Raw genomic sequence first — 20620 nt, 5'->3', positions numbered from 1 at the left:
CTGGTTGTTACTAGAAGTCATACAGCTTTTCTATGTGCCTGAAGCTCGGGTTTCAGAATCACAGGGGCATCGATAGCCTCAAAGAAATACCATTCCAACATTAATATGCATCCTACCTGGATATGCATGCTTTTCACTCACACACACTAGCTCGCTCACTCATCCCCTGAGGTAGTGCCTACCCGCTAGCATGTGCACATGACAAACTTCAGCCAATGTTTCTGATTCCATGGCTTGTGATCACCAATCTGTGTGCCAAGACAATGATGTGGAATTTCTGCCATTAGTCATCGTGTGTTGGGTTGGGGGTGGGGGGAGGGGGAAATGGTAGAGCTAGAATAGCTAGCTCTGGACCTTTGGATTTTTTTTTTTAAATGTTTTTTTATTTATTTCTAGGAGAGAGAGAGACAGCGTGAGCAGGGGAGGGTCAGAGAGAGAAGGATTCACAGACTGAAACAGGCTCCAGGCTCTGAGCTGGCAGTCAGCACAGAGCCCGACGCGGGGCTTGAACCCACGATCCGCGAGATCATGACCCAAGCGAAAGTCAGACGCTTAACCGACTAAGCCACCCAGGCGCCCATCTGGACCTTTGGATTTTGAAAATTGCCCCCTGCCCCCACTCTGGGTGCTACCCCTCTAATTCTAGTACCTTCCCCAAGAAACCAAATGGTATCTGAGGCTCCAGTGTACTTGCGATTTGAAAGAAGGAATTTGGCAGACAGACTAGGTCCATAGACTTCATTTCTTGAATGAATGAATGAATGAATGAATGAATGAATATGTTTACAAAAAACTTTTGGTTGTGACCAAAATTTTACAAACTTAATTACAAACACAAGGAGTACGCCATCTTGAAATTAATCCAGATACTGGAGCACAGACTAATAGTTCTCTCATATGAAACCTCAGCAATTATTATACATCTTAGTGGAGCCTTGGTTTTTCTTCCTTGTAAGTCAGACCCCTCCAGGGCTGACTCGTTCAATAAGGCTTTGAGCACCCGAGACTTCAGCAAGGAAGTCCTGCCAGTATAACCTGCTTTCTGTCTCCCCCGTCCTCTCCTTGGTCAAAAATCTTTAATTAGCCGGTTACCAAATTACTCTAGCTGAGGATCTTGTTTGTTCTCCTTCCCTGCTATTTCAGGAATCTGAAGGCTCTACCACTTCTGTTGGGTCCTTTCTATCGATTTCTCTCTGTCTTTTTGTTTTTTCCTTTCATGATCAAGACCAAAAAAAAAAAGAAAAAAAAAAAAAAAAAAAAAAAAAAAAAAAAAAAAGCCCAGGGAAAGAAATCATCTCTCTTTCTGTGTCTGGATGGATTAAGACCCCATAACCATCTTATCTTTTCCCAATCAGGAACAAGTTTCCATGACAACCATGTTTCCCAATGCCACCACTAACTTAGCAAGTAGTGTTCACATCAAATACAGAGTTCTTTACCAACCTCCATGGCTTCTGTATAAGACTCTAAGATACCAGCTGTTTCCACGAACTGTATCTTAAAAGAGTTCTGTTCTTTGTCCTTCTAAACATCAGAGAGGCAAAAAAATTGCTTGGTATTTTCTTTACTGTAATATTAAAAAGCACACCAATTTTTCAAAAGTATAGCAGAAGGATGGACATGAAAGAGACTGTGTGACCTGGTAGAGGGAAGTATGATTGGATGAACGGAGAATCACTGGGATATGACAGGTGGGTGACTGACACCATGCTCAGTGGCATAAACTTAGAGCTGAGAGCTGATGAGGTTGGAATTCCTGCTATACACGACCTTAGGGAAGTTACTTTTCCTCTCTGAGCCTCAACACTCCCTGTGTAAAAGACAGAAACTGAGACATTTCACAGAATTCTTTGGAAGATTGGTTGAAAGAAAAGTAAAGGTGGAAAAAGTGCTTATTACAGCGTCTGGCACATAGTAGGAGTTCAACAAAGGCAATCAGCATGCTGTTCTTACTAACATAAAGAGCTGAATTGGAACAAGTCTCAGCAAACAAGCAACCATAGTATTCTAATTGATTATTAATATTTTGCTGGTGGAGAATAATGGTAATAAGCAGTAGATATTTGGAGGTTTTCTTAGCAACCTTTTCTCTTAGGCTATTAAGTCATGTCTGCAATTATCGGAAGGAATCTATTCATTTCCATTCCTGAGACTTAAGAGGATACACCTGGGCAATCTCCAGGGTTCATCTGAATCTATTTATAGCTCTGCATAAGCATTTGTTTAATTTTGAAACAGATGCAAGGAAAAAAAATTGGATTAACCATGAAAAGTATTTGTTCAATTTCCACATTCTCAACACCAATGAGTGTATTTCAATTCTTTTGTAAAGGCAAGTAAAGAAAGAAAATGCATGTTTTCATGACATTTTCAATATTGCACAGCTTATATTTCATTTCCAAATCAGAATTCATATTGTAGCAAACAAGCCAACATGCTCATTATTGAACAAACTCCCATACTCCAACTCCTCCCTAACCTGCATACAAGGTGTCCTCGGAGAGTTGAGAGGACCCTCCCCAAATTACACCAATTCAACCCTTTATTTTTAAAAGATAAAACTATTTATGCATTTTTAAAATCCCATTTTTATCAATATGCTGGACTATATATCTAGATAATAAGCCCTCCCTATTAGGAACTCTTAAAATATTGAATGAAATATTCTTTTTAAATAATGTATTTTACAGTGTGGATGTTCCTCAAAAAATTAAAGATAAAATATCAAATGATCTAGCAATATTTCTTCTGGCTGTATAGCCTAGTGAAATGAAATCAGGAACTCAAAGAGAGCTATTCTCCACATTCACCTCAGCATTATCCACAATAGTCATGGTTTGGAAACAACCTAAGTGTCTATCAGCAGAAGAATGGATAAAGATATCATGGCATACAGACAATGGAATATTAATCAGCCTTACACACAAAAGAAATTCTGCCATTTGCAACAACATGGATGAAACTGGAAGAAAGCATGCTAAGTGAAATTAATTCAGACACAGAAAAAATTGTATACTGCATGTTCTCAATTGTATGTGGAATCTAAAAAAAAAGAAAAAAAATAAAAAAAAACAAAAAACTCATAGAAGCAGAGAGTAGAAAGGGGCAAGAGTAGAAGGAAACAGGGAAATGTTGGTCAAAGGTTACAAACGTTCTCTTTATGTAGGATGAATTAGTTCCAGAGGTCTAATGTACAGCAAGGTAATGGCAGTTAATAATACTGTGTTGTTCACTTGAAATTTGGTAAGAGAGTAGATCACAGATACTGTTGCTACAAAAAGAAAAGTACGTGAGATGATAATGTTATGGATGATGGAGATGATAATAAGGAGATGAACATTAGTTAAGCTAATGTTAATTAGCTTGACTATTAGTAATCATTTCACTACGTATAGCAAAATATCATGTCATACATCTTAAATGCATATCATTTTTTTTTGAAAAATGAAAAAAAGGGTTTAAAAGAAAGAAACTATGTTTTAAATGTTACCTGATGGGACTCCTGCGTGGCTCACTTGGCTAAGTGTCTGACTCTTGATTTCAGCTCAGGTCATGATCTCACAGTTTGTGAGTTCAAGTCTTGCATCCAGCTCTGTGCTGACAGTGCAGAGCCTGCTTGAGATTCCCTCCTTCTCTCTCTGCTCCCCCTACCCTACCCCACCCCCTCAAAATAAATAAATAAATGCTAACTGAGCTGGCAGAGAAGTAAAGGAAATCCCTGAAGGCCAGAACAAAAACCAAATCCAGAATGGTTACCTGGTACTTGAGCTAGAATTTGCCATGGGGCATCTGCCTATCCTGGTAGCCAAATATTTTTCTGAAAAGGCCTAAATCATAAATATTTTAGGTTTTGTACTATACCATCTTTGTCATATCCACTCAACTCTGCCATTGTACCATGAAAGCATTCATGCATAATATATAAATAAATGGTTGTGGCTATGTTTCTATATGACTTTGTTTACACAAACTGGTAGTGGGCAGCCTGCAAACCTGTTTGCCAATCCCTTCATTATAGACTAGATTTTAATGTCTTACCCACAGAGAAACAATTATGGTGTGTGATACTTTTGTCCCATGTAACAAACTATTGCAGTCCTGCCTTTGGGGGATCCCTCCCATATTGACTCTAGTCCCACATGTGACTTGCAATGGACAAGTGTAAATGTGATATAAACAGACGCTTGAAAGGTGCTAACGGAATGGGGCTTATCCTCTCTTGCTATTCCTGGGAATCTCTGCACCCACCAACATGTGAATTTGCCAGGGACCAATGTGCTGAAGACATGGTCCATCATTCCAATTACCCCAGCCAACAAAAATCAACAACCAGCACCAAATGCAGACCTATCAGTGAAGCCATCCTAGACCAATTAGTCACCAGGAAGCCCACCAGTTGACTGGAGTCACATGAGTGAGTTCAGAAAAGACCAGCAGAAGAACCTCCAAGAAAAGCCCAGCTAAAATTCCTGACGCACATAATCATAAGCTAATATGTGATTCCTTTAGAATTACGTTTTGTGGTGATTATTCTGCAACAGCAGCTAAATGATACATTCCATAAGAAATCTATTATCTTCTAAAAATATAAAGTGAGAGGCCAATAAATATATTTATAGAAGTGAGAAAGAAAAGACTGAGGAAACACAAAAATTACATTTGCATTTTAAAGATCCTGTCACCTGCCAGCAGAGACAAGCCCTTTCTTGCTCCTTATAACAGAAGTTGGAACAAATTCTTCATACCTGAACAAACTTCTTTATAAGTAGGATTGGAAGTGTAGCCTCCAGCATAACCAACTTGAGTTGAATATACTCCTTTTATGGTCCAGAATTTCCTCTCAGCTCCCCAGAAACAGCCCATTCCTGAGAAAAACATATGATAGTCCTTTTTCAAAAACAAGTAGTAATTGCACATTAGAAACTTTAATTAGAAAAGAGAAGTTGTTCATGTCATTTGGTAATCGAAAATAACTAAGATTTTATCTTTTAAAGAAGGACAGATTCATGGAAGCAACCTAAGTACCTATCTATAGACAATGAATAAGGAAGAGGTGATACATACACACACACACACAGGAATATTATGCAACCACAAAAAAGGATGAGATCTTGCCATTTGAGACAAAATGTATATATCTAGAGTATTATGTCAAGCGAAATGTCAGAAAGACTAATACCATATGATTTCAATCATAAATGGAATAAAAAAACGAACAACAACGACAAATGAACAAACAACAAAAAGCAGAATCAGATCTATAAATACAGAAAACTGATGATTCCCAGAGGGGAAGGGGGTCAGAGGGTTAGGCAAAGTGCTTGAAGGGGAGTAGGAGATACAGGTTCCCAGTAATGCAGTGAATAAGTTATAGGAATAAAGGGCACAGCATAAGGAATATAGTCACTGCTATTGTAATGGCAATGTATCAGAACAGATGGTAGCTATGCCTGTGGTGAACATAGCATAATGTCTAAACTTGCTGAACCGCTATGTAGTATGCCTAAAACTACTGTAGTATTGTACGTCAACTATACTCAAATTAAAAATGAAACATATTAGAAGTCAAGAAAAAAAAATTAAGATTTTTTTAATATCTAAAAATAATTTTATTTAAGGTTATTTGCATAGAGTGCCTATTTTCTTTAGTTGTGCAAAAACTTAGAAAGTCTCAAATTTTACTCTACTTTACTTCAAAGCATTGCTTTCCAAATAACAGAGTAAAAAGATAACTGCATTTGATGAATGATTTCAACACTCAATCAATGGACTTGCCAAAACATAATAACCTGTATTAATAGCATAAATTTATTTAATGATCAGCATTTTAGTTATGCTTTTTTATTTTTATTTTTTATTTTTTTAAGTTTATTCCTTTATTTGAGGGGAAGGGAGAGAGAGAGAAAGAGAACATGAGTGGGGGAGGAGCAGAGAGAGAAGGAAAGACAGAATCCCAAGGAGGCTCCAGGCTCTGAGCTATCAGCACAGACCCTAATGTGGAGCTTGAATTCATTAAACTGTGAGATCATCACCTGAGTCAAAAGTAAGGGTCTGACACTTAACCAGCTGAGCCACCCAGGAGCCCCCTGCTAATGCTTTTTTAAAAATTCTAACAAAGACAGGTAACACTGGGGCACCTGGGTGGCTCAGTCACTCAATCGTCCGACTCTTGATTTTGGCTCAGGTCATGATCTCATGATTTGTGCATTCCAGCCCAGCACAGGGTTCTGTGCTGACAGTGTGGAGCCTACTTGGGATACTCTCTCTCTCCCTCTCTCTCTGCCCCTACACCACTCATGCATGTGTATGCATGTGCACTCGCACGCTCTTTCTCTCTCTCTCTCTCAAAAAAAAAAAAAAAAAAACCTTTAGAAAAGAAAGGTAACACTAATTTACTGACTTCAGTGGGAAACTTACCAAAATCAACACAGAGTGATGCAGTTTTCAATTAACAATTTCACATGTGCTCAGTTTCTTCAAAAATATTTAAGTCATTACAAACTTTCCTGTGACAAATCACTGCTCACCAAAGGGAATATTTTTCTGAGTTCTATTACTAAATATAATGAATGAAGAAAGAGAGGGAAGGGGGAAAGCAGAGAAAGAGACAACAACAAATACACAAAGAAACTCACTAAAAATATTATTCTATTCAAGTAGCAAACACTGTGCTCATATCACTAGTTATTGGATTCCTTTGAACATATGGTAAAAACCAAGACCTATCTCCCAAGAATGCACATCATTACACACTTCCAAAATGTTGCTTTACCTCTCCGTGGGCTTCAAAGAACCCGCATCTTCTACCAGAAGTTTCTGCTATTCTATGACCAATTTCTAGATGTAAACAAGATTACTAGCTCGCTCAAGTTTTATATGCTTTATTAAGTCATATATAATTAAGATCTTGGGTAGAACAACAGTTGGCAAATTAATATATGCCTCCTACTCCTACAATAACTGGATTTGTTAGACTCTATTGACAGACTTGAAAGAAAAATTAGATGGAAGTTTATTGAAATTCTTGACATTTGTTAATAATCTACTTTAAAAATTCAGAGCAGTAATAACCAAAACACATTGTGCATAATGTCATACATTATACAAAAATATATTTGCTCAAATGTGATAGGAAATATACTGACTAAAAATACATTAACAGTTAAAAAATATGTTAGAACCAAATGATAAAAATTAATGCAGTAAAAAAGTTACTGTTGTGATAACAATGCAACATGGAAATATGTATATGATTATATCATAATTAACTAAGGCTAAATTTAAAAGGAAAAAAACCACAAGTATATGCACGTTCTTATTACAACTATGAAAAAAACATCCATACCAAAATAGACTAGAAAGAAATATACAAAGTTATAACCATGATTGTTTTATAGGAATGAGAATACAGGAATTTTTTCATTTTTCAAGTTTTTCTGTAATGATTCATATTATTTTAAAAATGAAAAATGTACACGCTTTTTAAAAAGAGAAGAAAATTCAAAGAAAAACATAACCATATACATTGTTTGAGTTACAACTGCTAGATGCCATCTTTGCTGTTTGCAAGTAAGTTGTTTGCTGCTAGAGAATATAGCTAAATATTTACCGAGTATTTGTAAAAACTGACTATCTTCAAATCTCTAGAATAAGAATTCACGATAATTTTACTTCATTGTATTTCTGGGATGAGGGGAATTATATTAGTCAAGGTTTTCCAGAGAAACAGAATCAATAGGGTATAAGGAGAAAGAAAGTGAGAGAGATTTATTATGAGGATTAGGTCCTCCAATTGTGGAGGCTGAGAAGTCCATGATGTATAGTCTGCAAACCAGAGACCCAGGAAAGCTGATACCATAATCCCAAAGGCCTAAGAACCAGGGCGGTCAATGATGTAAGTCTCAGTCCAAAGTCTGAAGGCCAGATAACCAGGAACACTAATGTATAAGGGTAGGGAAAGATGGATGTCCTAGCTCAAACAAAGAGTAAATTCGCCCTTCTTCTGGCATTTTATTCTATCTGGGCCCTTGACAGATTGAACGATGCCCACCCCCATTGGTTGGGGTGACCTTCTTTCCTCAATCTGCCAATTCACATGCTGATCTCTTTCAGAAACATCCTCACAGACCCATCCAGAACTGGCTACCTGGGCATCCCTTACCCATGTCAAACTGACACGTAAAATTAACCACCACAGGAATGACGAAATAAACCTCTGAAGGATAAATAGTGAACTGGGCAGCATTACTGAGCACAAGAGGCCACAAACACATCCAGGAGTTGACTAGTGTGATAGGCTGAATGCACTCTAGACCCTGAAGTTCAGACATCTGCCAAGTTCAGATAGAATAAAGTTCAGAAGAATAAAATACTTCTTTCACATGCAATGATTAACATTAATGGTACAAAAGGGTACTTCAAGCTTTTGGTATTTTCTGTACAAGCTACGTGATAGGCCACTTTAGCAGCCAGTCTAACCTGACCATTGTCTACAGTCACACACTGATGGTCCAGACCCTGTATCTTCACTATATCCTCATGCTTTATAGATTTTTAACACTAAAAATGGATCTTGGCCAAACCAAATAAAATCTTTGAGGAAAGTTATTTAATCTCCTTTTGATGTTTAATAGGGATCAAGAAGAGACCCCTGCTAGAGGGAAGATGACCCAGCTCCAGCTGGGCAAAGGCCTGCAGGAGGTGGTCATGTGTGGCTGAAATAATGCCTCAGGGGCCTGGTGTATAATCAATGTCAAAATTTCTGGAGAGGTACTTAGCTTAGAATAAGGGTTATTATAAAAATAAAACTCCTCCTTGAAGCAATCAGATACTTCATCTGGTGGCTTCCAGTATAACCTAAGCATCAATTATTTGGTTTTGAGTTTGTGCATGTGTGTGTTCACTTGAACAAAGAAAACAAGTGTATGACAGAATTTCTCAGAACTCATTAAACATAATTTAGTAATACATTTTAGACTAATCTTAGTAAACATAATCTAGCAAAAAAAAAACCAAACAACAAAAAAGATATAGTATGCACTATATTCTTTAAAATATTTTCTATTTTAACTTTTTATTATAAAGGAAAACAGGTACAGAAAAGCCACACAGAACAGATGCATATCTCAATGCATTACTATTTGGCAAACATCCTTGTAACCACCACCCAAGTCAACGAACAGAAGTTTGCCATCCCCCTCAGATATCCCTCCTTGTATCCACCACAATCACAACTCCTTTCCTCCCCCAAAAGTAACTGCTATCTGACTTACAATATTCACTTCCTTGTATTTCTTTATATTTTTATCAGTCAAGGGGTCCGTCCTGATTCTATAGTTTGGTTGTGCTCATTTTTTAAAAAATTTGATACATCCTTAAGTTCTTCTAATCCACACGTTCCCTCTCCCTTCTTTTCTTCTAATTTATCCATTGAAGAAAACAAGGGCCACCGATCTGCAGAGCTTCCCACAGCTAACCATATTCTCAGGGTGCAATTCAATCTGTTCCTCTGTCCTCAGTATTTCCTGCAAATTTGCAGCTGGATCAAAGAACCTGGATCAGGCTCAGATTTCATCCTTTTGGCAAAACTATAGGTGGTACTATGTTCCTTTTTATGTAACTTTAAATTTTTTCCCTGCTTTATTGAGACATAATTGACCTATGACATTGTGTAAGTTTAAGGCATGCAACATGATTTGGCTTACATATATATTATGAATAACTACAACAATAAAGTTAGTTAACAGATCCATCACCTCACATAATTACAATGTATTTTTTGTAGTGAGAATATTTAAGATCTATTAGCAACCTTCAGGTATACAGTATTATTAACTATAGGAATTATAATGAATATTAGATCTCTAGAACTTATTCATCTTATAACCAGAAGTTTGTATCCTTTGACCAACATCTGCCCATTTCCCCCACCTCAACCTCCCCAACCCCCAGAAACTACCATTTTACTCTCCATTTGTACGAATGTGGTTGGCTTTTTGTTGTTGTTGTTGAGATTCCAATGTTAGTGAGTTCATACAGTATTTGTCTTTCTTGGTCTGATTTATTTACTGAGCATAATGCCCTCAACATCTATCCATGTTGTTACAAATGGCAGGATTTCCTTCTTTTTATGGCTGAATAGTATTTCACTGTATACACGCCACATCTTTTTTATCTTATCTGTCAAAGAACACTTAGGTTGTTTCCAATGTCTTGGTTACTTTGACTAATGTTGGAATGAACATGGGGGTGTAGTTATCTCAAGATAGTGATTTCATTTCCTTCAGATATATACCCAGGGGCGCCTGGGTGGCTTAGTCGGTTAAGCGTCCGACTTTCGCTTAGGTCATGATCTCGCAGTTCGTGGGTTCGAGCCCCGCGTCGGGCTCTGTGCTGACTGCCGGCTCAGAGCCTGGAGCCTGTTTCAGTCTGTGACTCCCTCTCTCTCTGACCCTCCCCTGCTCACGCTGTCTCTCTCTCTCTCCTAGAAATAAATAAAGCATTAAAAAAATTAAAAAAAAAAAAGATATATACCCAAAAGTAGTATGCTTGATCACATGCTAGTTCCATTTTTAATTTTGGAGGAACTTCCATATTGTTTTCCATAATGGCTATACCAATTTACATTCCTATCAACGGCACACTAGAGCTCCTTTTATTCCTCACCCTAGCTAGCACCTGTGACCTTTTGTCTTTTTGGTAACCACCATTCCTAAAGGTGTGAGGTGATACTTAAATGCAGTTTTGATTTGCATTTCTCTGGTCATTTGTGATTTTGAGTGTCTTTTCATGTACCTGTTGGCCATTTGCATGTCGTCTTTGAAAAAATGTCTATTCGGGTCCTCGGCCATTTTCAATCAAATTATTTGTTTTTTTGGTATTGAGTTGTATGAGTTCCTAATATATTTTGGATATTAAATCCTTCTCTGATACATCGTTTGTAAATATTGTTTTTATTCCATTTCCTCTTTATTCTGCTGATTGTTACTGTAGCTGTACAGAAGCTTCATATTTTGATGCAATCCCACTTACTTGATTTTGCTTTTGTTGCTTCTGTTTTTGGTGTCATATCCAAAATATCATTGTCAAAACCAATGTCAAGGAGCTTTTCTCCAAGTTTTCTTCTAAAAGTTTTATAATTTCAGGTCTCATGTTCAAGTCTTCAATCCATTTCAAGTTTTCTTCTGTGTGAATGATGTTAAGATAGGGGTCCAGTTTCATTCTTCTGCATGTGAATATCCACTTTGCTCAACATCATTTGTTTAAAAAACTATCTTTCCCCCCCATTGAGTATTCTTTTTTTTTTTTAATGTCTTACAACTGGTATCATCTGTAAGATTTTGTCTTTTTTTTAAAAATATTTTTATTTATTTCTAGGAGAGAGAGACACAGCATGAGCAGGGGAAGGTCAGAGAGAGAGGGAATCACAGACTCTGAAACAGGCTCCAGGCTCTGAGCTGGAGTACCTGTTAATAAATTATTATAGCTATACTTTATTATTTTTTAAACTTATATACTAAAGTTATTTACGGACCTCCATTACAGTATTAGATTATTCTGCATTTGACTACATAGTTACCTTTACTAGTCAGTTTTATACTTTTATATGTTTTCATGTTGTTACTTAGTATTCTTTCATTGCAATTTTAAAAACTCCCCTTAGAATTTCAAGACAAGTCTAATGGTGACGGACTCCCTTAGCTTTTGTCTGGGAATGCCTTTATTCTTCTTCATTTCTGAAAGGCAATATTGATCGGTATTGTATTCTTAGTTGACAGGTTTGTGGTTTGTTTTCAGCACTTTGAATATATCATTCCACTGCCTATTGGGTCTGCAAGGCTTCTGCAAAAGAACCCACTGATTGCCTAATGGGGCTTCCCTTGTATGTGATGAGTCATTTTTCGTTGCTATTTTCAAAATTCTCTCCTTATCTTTGAATTTCAACATTTTAATTATAATGTGTCTCAGATTAATCTTCCTTGGGTTCATCCTCCTTATAGTTCTTTGAGCTTCTTATAGTTGACTGTCCGTATCCTCCCAAGATTTGGGAAGTTTTCAGCAATTATTTCTTTAAATAGTCTTTCTGCACCTTTCTCTCTCTCTTCTTCTTCTAGGACTACAATGATACAAATGTTCATTCACTTGAGGGGGTCCATAATTCAGACGCTTTCTACATTCCACTCTTTTTGCTTTTTGTTCCTCTAGCTGGCTAATTCCAAATGATCTGTCTTTGAGTTTGCTGATTTTTTTTCTTATCCACAAACAAATCTGTCACTGGAGCTCTCTGATGAATTTTCCAGCTCTGTGATCATATTCTCCAGCTCCAGGACTTCTGCTTAGTTCTCTTTTATGGTTTTATTTCTTTATTAAACTTTTCATTTTGTTCATGCATTGTTTTCTTGATTTCATTTCTTTTTTTTATCCATGTTCTCTTATATTTCATTCAATTTCTTTATGATGATTATCTTGAATTCTTTGTCAGGCAAATTATAGATCTCCATTTGCAGTCATAGCTTTATTAGTTTCCTCTCGTGGTCTCATATTTGCCTGATTCTTCAAAATTTATGTAGCCTGGCATTGGTGTCTGCATTTAAAGAAGCATATACCTCTTGTAATCTTTACAGACTGGTTTCTATGTTCTTTGATCAAGAAGTACATAATGTCTACTTGTCTCTCATTTTGTGATGTTAACATCCATTGATACTCAATGCCTAGTAGATACGTTAATTCCTTGAGAGTTGCAAAATGATGACCTTCTAATTCTATCACTTCTTTTCCATTTATTAGTTGAAATATCTTTATAATGAGAAGCTTCTTCTCAACCACTCTTTGTTACTCAGCGGTATAGTTCATAAAAGGGAAAATAAATGTTTAAGTATGTCTATTTATTTAGCAGTCTTTAAGATGATGAACTTGTCCACTTCAAGGCTGACCAATTTGTTTTTTAAATATCATTATAAACTCATTTATTAAACATATTTGTTATGTTTCACCATTTCAATGACTCCTCTCCTGTAAGCTCCACTTGACATATCTTGGCAAGAAAGAGCCTCTTCAAATTGTTTTGAAGTTCCTTTGAACTTCAAATTGGGAGTTCCTTTGAAACATCTTCCATACTCTTTTATTGCTTTCTTGCAATCTGGTATGACAGGATGTTCCAGCTCATCTTGTATATTTCTTACCCCATATCTACAATCAGGCATTTCTCTAAGAAGTCTGATTTATTTAAATATGGAGAGGGATTCCAACACCATGACCTGGGTACTAGTGACGCTTATCAAAGACAGCCAGCTATGGGACACCAAGAAACCATGTGGCTTAAATTGCCCATCAAAATCTAAGTCCTGTCAGACCTACCAAATCATAGAGTGCAAAAACAATCCATCATAAGATAAGAGTTATACACCTGGAATCATACACTAGCAGGATGACAGAGAATAAGCTGCATGAATAGGCAGCCAGACCTCCATAGCATCCACCATGGTTGCACCAACATGACTCCCTCAGTTCACACCTATGTCTGAATGGGGATTCTATACAACCAGCTGAGGGACAAGAGAAAGGCTAGATTTCTGGTTATGGATAGTGGCTTATGTGTACAGATGCAAGAATGCATAATAGTCACACCATGGTCTCACTCAGGAGTGGCCATAAAAGAAAAATCCTCTCAACTGGTGACCTTCAAGAAGTGCACCAGTTATCCACTTCATGTGTAAGGAAAAGCCCAAGTTTAGAACATATGTAAATTCACAGACAGTAGCAAATAGCTTGACTGGTTAGTGAGAATCCAGAAACAAATAAACAAAAATTTGGAAAGATTAAAAATAAGGAAATCTAAGGTAGAAGCATATTTGCATCACACATTAATATTAGTTCCAGGTAGAGAGCAACCAACAAGAAATAGGCATTAAATATAAAACTGACCAAATGACCTGGCTGGTGAACATCAGTCAGCTTGTTTCATTGGCCACTCTAGTACTAGTATCATGGGTACAGGGACAAAATGACCATGGTGACAAAGATGGAGGACACACATGGACACAACAGTGGACTCCCACTTACCAAATCTTATCCATTTTTGCCACCACCTATGTACAACCTGCCAGCAATAGAGACAGTCTCCAAGCATCTTATATACTACCATTTCTCAAGGGGACCAACGAACCACACTAGGTGGCAAAGAGGAAATACTGGGCTCCTTCCATGCTGAAAGGGCCAGTGGTTTGTTCTCACAGTAACAGACACATATTCCAAATATAGGTTTCACTTTCCTGACTTCAGAACTCAGCCAGCTCCTGTCCCATATAACATTGCATCAGACGAGAGAACCAGGTTTACAGTGTAGAAGATACAGCAACGAACCCATGAATACCACACCAAGAAGCTGCCATCCTGATACAGCACTGTAACAAACCAGAGGAAAACTGCAGCACCAGTTTAGAGATAATATTCTGCAGGAGTGGGGAGCTATCTTTCAGAAAACTGAATACGCACTGAGTAAAAGACCCCAAAGATACTGGGGCACCATGTCCCACCAAAAATGAATCCATGCATTAGAAAAACAAGGGGTGGAAACATAATTAGCTCTACTTACTACCATTCCCATTCCCCACAAGTCTTGGCTCTGCGAAGTTGGAGATCCTGATACCCCAGAATAATAAACTTTCATCAGGAGACAGAGCAAGAATCCATTGAACTACATGGTATAGCTGTTTTCTAGGTACTCTGGAATCCTTATGTCCAGGGACAAGCAGGTAAAAACCTTGCCAGGCAGAGCCAACTCAGAAGTAGTAAAGAAGATCTCTGTTGGGCCACAGCCTTGCAAACATTTGGTGTTAGAAGTTATATAAATATTTTCCAAGCAGATAGGTTTAAAAATCATATTTCATTGTGGTTTTAACATATACATGGCTGATTACCAGTAAAGTTGACATCTTTTCATACTGGACATTCATTTTACTCTTTTGTAAATTGCTTTTGTTGATTTTTCTCTTAGGCTGTTTTATTTCTCCCTTATGGATTTGTTGGAGTTTTTATATATTCTGAATATTAATTTTTTGTCAATTTTGTTTTCAGATACCATCTTATGTCAGATTTGCCTTTTGCCCTCACTTCATGCCTATTTTCATACAGATGTTTTAAAATTTTAATTGTGACTAAATTTTTCTATCTTTTCCTTTATAACTTGTGTTTTTTATGTATCATGCATAAAAATTCCTTCCATACACTAAGGTTATAAAGATAATATTTTCAGATATTTTAAAGTTTTGTTCATTTTATATTGCTAATTCACCTTGAAATGATTTTTATGTAGGATATAGATAGGGATTCAATTTATTTTTTTCCATATAATCAAGTATCAAAAATAAATTATTTATTAAACAATCCATTTTCCCCATTTATCTCTAATGTTATCTCTATCATATACCATTATTAGTGGTCCCATTTCTGTTATCTTCGATTCATTTGTCTGTTCCTATACCAATAACCTACTGTTCTTCATTAATTTATTCAACAAAGATATAGATCCATTGCCTACTATGTGCCAAGAAGTGCTCTAGGCACTTGGGATACATGAGTGAACAAAACAAAGATCCTACCCTCTCATAGTGCTTAAACTCTAGTAGCAAAAGACAGATAATAAACAATAAAATAATAAATAAGTAGATGATATAGCAAGGTAGAAGATGTAAAGAACCATTTAAGCAAAAAAAGAAAAGTAGAGCAGGGTCAGAAGAATCAGGAGTGCTGGGGAGGCTGCAGTGTGAATAGAGTGTTCAGGGTGAGCCTCAAAGAGGTGGCAGCTTCAAATAAAGACTTGAAGGCAGTGAGGCAGTCACTCATTCAGATAGCCAAGGTATGGGTGTTTCAGGCAGAGGAAACAGTCACTACAAAGGCACCGACAACATGTCTGCTGTGTTTAAGGGGCAGGAAAGAAGCCACATGGCTTGAGTGAAGTGAGCGTGGGAAGTAGTGGAATCAAGAAAGCCAAATTGTGTATGGCCTTTTGGGCTACTGAAATGAATAGCCATTGTTGAGTTTTGAGCAGGAAAGGGAATGCCATGTTTTACCAGGATCTTACGTTTTACAGGGATCTCCCTGGCTATCCTCTGCTGAGAAGTGACTGGAGTAGACCAAGCACAGAAGCAGGGAATGGTGACAAAAATATTGCTGTAATCCAAGTGCGAGACAATAATGGTTTAGACTAGGTGGTAGCACAGGAAGTCGAGATCAGGTTTTGGATATATTTTGAAGATACAGCCAGAAGGACTTCCTGACCAATTTAGAAGCAGGGTTTGAGAGAGACAGTCAAGGTTGACTCTAAAATTGTTGGCTTGAGTGAAGAACTGTGGATGGAACAGGTTTATAGGGGAAAATCAAGGGTTGCAATTACTCTAGTTTTAATGAGTCATAATATCTTAACTAACAGTTTTTCAAAATTTTCTTTGTTATTCTTGGCCCTTTTCTATTCTAAATTTAGTTTAGTATTAGCTTGTCAAGTTCTGCAACATACTATATTCAGAACTTGATTAGAATTACATTGAACTTCTAAATTAATTTGAAAAAATAAATTGTCATATTAATAATATTGAGTCTTTCTGTCAATGAACACAATTACAGCTGTCCATTATTCAGCTGTCCAAATATATATGTCCATATATAAATATCCCATTTACACAGCCTTCAATACCATGTTATCATTTCCTCTATAAAGGTATTGTACATTTGTATTACATATAGTTTTATGTACCCTATGATTTGTACTGCTGCCATAAAAATAAAAAAACATATTTATTTCTCATAGTTGAGATACAAAAACACCATTGATTTTAGTATGCTTTCCATATGGTCAGAAAACTCAGAGAATCCTCTCATTAGTTCTAATGGCTTCTCTCCATGTTCTCTTTCACTTCCTTTATGAAGAATCAAATGACAACTTCATATTTCCCTATCCAATTATTCTTCTTTTATTTTACTTTATTCTAGGACCTCCCACACAATGCTGAATAATAAGGCTGATGGTGGGAATCTTTGTCTCATCCTAGAATGATCCAGTGAGTTTTGCTGTAGGTTCCTGGTTAGACACTTTATCAGATTAGAAATGTTTCCTTCCATTCCTAGTCTGTAAACAGCTTTTTGTCATGTAGCGGTTTTGAGTTTTAAACAATGTTTGCATTCTTTAGAGATATCATATGGTTTCCCTCCTTTCATCTCTTAAAGTAGTATATTACATTTATAGATTTTTCTGAGCCATCCTTCAACAAACCTTACCTACTTATATTTTAATATTGAATTACTTTTGCTAAAATCTTACTTCAAAATTTTTAATTTATGTTCTTAAGGAAGATTTGTCATAATTTTATTTTCTTGCACTGTCTTATCCAGAATTAGTTCCAAGATTATATTGGCCTCATAAAATGGATTAGTTAACTTTCCCCCCTCTGATATAACATTCCATTAGGAAAGGATTATTTGTTCCTTGAAGTTACAATAAAACTTTCTGAGTTTCCTGGGCCTCATGTCTTTGGAGAGAAGGGAAGAAATGGGGGAGATGATTTCACTGTTACTTGTTTATTCAGGTTTTCTTACTTCTATTTCTGTTTTTAGAGATTTTCGTCACAGAACAAACCTTGACTTTCATTGATCCTCTTTTTTGCTGTTTTCTATTTCTGTTCTTTCGTTATTATTATCTTGTGCAGTTTACTCTTTATCTGTTCCTTTCTGTCTTCTGGATTTGAATAGTTAGATTATTTATTTTCAAGTTCCCTTGTTTTCTGATAAATGTATTTACGGCTATACATTTACATCTAAGTTTTGCTTTAGATATATCCCACATATTTAGATATGTTTAGATATCTAGTATTTTCTTTGTAATTCACTTCTAAATATTTTATAATTTCCATGTTATTTTCTTTTTAACCCATAAGTTATTTGAGGGTATACATTTTAGTTTTCAAACATATAGTATGGTTTTTAGACTATCTTCTCATTTTGATGTAATTTTATTGTGCTGTGCTTAGAGTATGTGATCTTTATTATATTATTTTGAAACCTGTTGAGACCTGCTACAAGAGACAAGTGAATCCTAGATCCTGGAGTACATGGCTTTCTTTTAAAGAATAGGCAAATGGCTCTTTAGTTACATAAAATGATAATATTTAATCTTAAAATGGTAGTGATGCTCATAGTCTGCAGACTGGTCTTTGGAAGTCATGGATTCAGTGAATTTATTTGTCACCACCACCATCACTCCAGAACTGCTGAAAGACATCTATTCTTCATTCAGTAGAAATGGTTTTGAACAGAAGAGAAATGAAGATTCTAATTTATATCATAATCGAAGCATCTAAGATATTTAAAGAGCATATCAAAATTACAACTATGTCATTGAATCAGATTTACATTTTTTGCACTATCATTAAAACAAGTTGGTAAAAAATTTTCTTGTTTTGTATGTTTAGAATTCCTTTTAGACTCCTGCATTTCTAATAAAACTTTTTAAACTGTCATTTCTCATGAATATTACCTGTGGCTATGGGATTTTTTTTATATTTGTGGGAATTACATCATCTTCCCTTAAGATTTATGATACCTCAGCTGAAATCTTCAGAAAGAACTTTAAAGAAACCTCAAAATTTCATAAAATCCTATATGTTCACACTGCAACTTTTTGACCTGATTACTAAAGATCTGTGATTGTTGAAATAGCATTTTTCTAAAAGTACGTGAGAGGCTGACCACTACACCTTTGGTACTCCTGAAGGGTGGCTCACTTGTCTGCCTCAGGACCCTGCACAGAGTGGCTAGGGCAAATTCTGCTCACCAGTGCATTCCATGCTCTGTTCACTAGCACATCCCATTCCCTGTTAACTAGCATGCCCCACTCTCCTAATTCTGCCTGTGAGGAGTGTCACTGAATAACAAACCCTCAGACAACAGATGGGATAGGAAGAGCGGTCTGTCCTGTCAGAGTGGAAACCAACAGGGAGGCCAGGCTTTCAATAGAACATGTGCAGTCATCACATGTTCCTTTAGCATTTTATCCAAATGTTTCCTCTCTTTCAGCTCTTTTCCCCACTTTTAAACTTCACACAGAATACAGTCATGCTCACAATCATTTCCAAGGCTACCTCCACTGCTAGGTTCCCAGAAAGTTAGAGACAATAGGAAGAGTGACACAGACACCCTACTTCTGAGTCTGCATACTTCTCCCCCAACAACTTATAGTTTCTGACAGTTCAAGGTCCCCAAATCACTTTGCCTGGTTCAGCTTACTGTGAGGTACACATTTATACTTTCCTGTTTGCACTTTTAAAGCAGCCCTTTTCTATATCATTCAAACCACATTATCACCGATTTGAAAATGGCTCTTCATCCATAGGTCTAACCCCTGACCATCCACCTACGAAAGCTTTAGAAAGACAGGCATTTCCAACTCCCTGCTTGGTATGTCCACCTGGAAGATTCCTTGTTAACCAAGCCAGCATCTTCCTCTGATGTCTCTATTTGTTTTAATTGCATCAGCCTTTTCCTAAAACCATAATGAGAAAACTGAGAGTCCCCATTGTTTCTTCCCTTTTACTATTCTCACCCTACCAGTTTCCTGGTAGTCAGTCCTTCATACTCTCACTCCTTTCCCATCTCCAACACCCTGGTCCAGTAACTCACCAGCTAGATGATGACAACAGCCCCCTCAACTGTCTTCCCACCTCAGCTTGCTCCCTCACTGACATGTATATTTCACATTGCTTTTAGGTTGATCTTCCTCACCTACACTTTCAAACGTGTCATTTGTCTTCTTTAAAACCACAGGTAGGTAATATGCATAAATCCTAAAAGTCATAACACCCTTTTATCCTATGATTCCATTCCTGAGAAGCAATCCTAAGGAAGCGTTTCTTAATTAACAAATACTGATTTTTCAGAAATGTTTTTGACAGCATTATTTATAATCACTAAATGTTTGAAACAACCTAAATAATCAATATTAGAGAAAGTATTTAATGATGGTCCACCCATAATTTGGAGTAGAGTATTACTCATTCATTTTTCTAAAATTATTTAATTGCATAGAAATACTCAAAATATAACATTAAGGAAGAAAATGCAGGGTATTAAGCTACATATGAAGAATGGGTTCACATTTGGTTTAATGAATACACTTTGCAAAACAGACTCAAGGTATACAAAATATTAATAGCAAGATTATAAGTGATTTTCATTTTCCTCTTATACTCTTTGGTATTTCCCAAATTTCCATAAGAAATATGTACTCCAACTGTCATAATCAAAAAGAAGAGGGTTTTTTAAAAAAGATATTTATATAAAAACACAAAAGAGAATACAAAAATGCAATTATTATGCCAATATTTTATTGTATTTCCTTCCAGACTATCAGCCAATCTATATAAATATCTTTTTTCCAAATTTTCTCTAATGCACATATACAACTTTTTTTAAAGTTTATTTATTTTGAGAGAGAGAGAAGGTGTGAGTCAGAGAGGGGCAGAGAGAGAGAAAAGGAGAGAGAGAGAATCCCAAGCAAGCTCTGCACTGTCAGCATGGAGCTCAACGCAGGACTTATACCCATGAACCATGTGATGATAGCCAGAGCCAAAGG

The 20620-nt window shown here is 36.5% G+C and overlaps 1 protein-coding gene across 5 annotated transcripts in view; it reads right to left on the bottom strand.

The window, feature by feature from the left end:
- Positions 1 to 20620, bottom strand: part of MSRA (methionine sulfoxide reductase A) — a 445744-nt gene that overhangs the window by 224182 nt on the left and 200942 nt on the right. For 4 of the 5 annotated variants that reach the window (XR_013336409.1, XM_077769706.1, XM_077769705.1 and 1 more), the window contains one exon: positions 4746 to 4865. The exons of the other annotated variant lie outside the window; for it this stretch is intronic. Coding sequence is in view for 3 of the 4 variants with exons in the window: in XM_077769706.1 (XP_077625832.1) it covers positions 4746 to 4865 (120 nt within the window). In the remaining variant the exon portion in view is untranslated. The remainder of the gene's footprint in view (positions 1 to 4745; positions 4866 to 20620) is intronic. 5 annotated transcript variants of the gene reach the window in all.

Source organism: Crocuta crocuta, unplaced genomic scaffold (assembly GCF_008692635.1).
Source record: "Crocuta crocuta isolate KB4526 unplaced genomic scaffold, BGI_CrCroc_1.0 scaffold551, whole genome shotgun sequence".
Classification (NCBI taxonomy): Eukaryota; Metazoa; Chordata; class Mammalia; order Carnivora; family Hyaenidae; genus Crocuta; species Crocuta crocuta.
The sequence above is the reverse complement of the archived record's forward strand: the minus strand, read 5'-3'. Positions and strand labels throughout refer to the sequence as shown.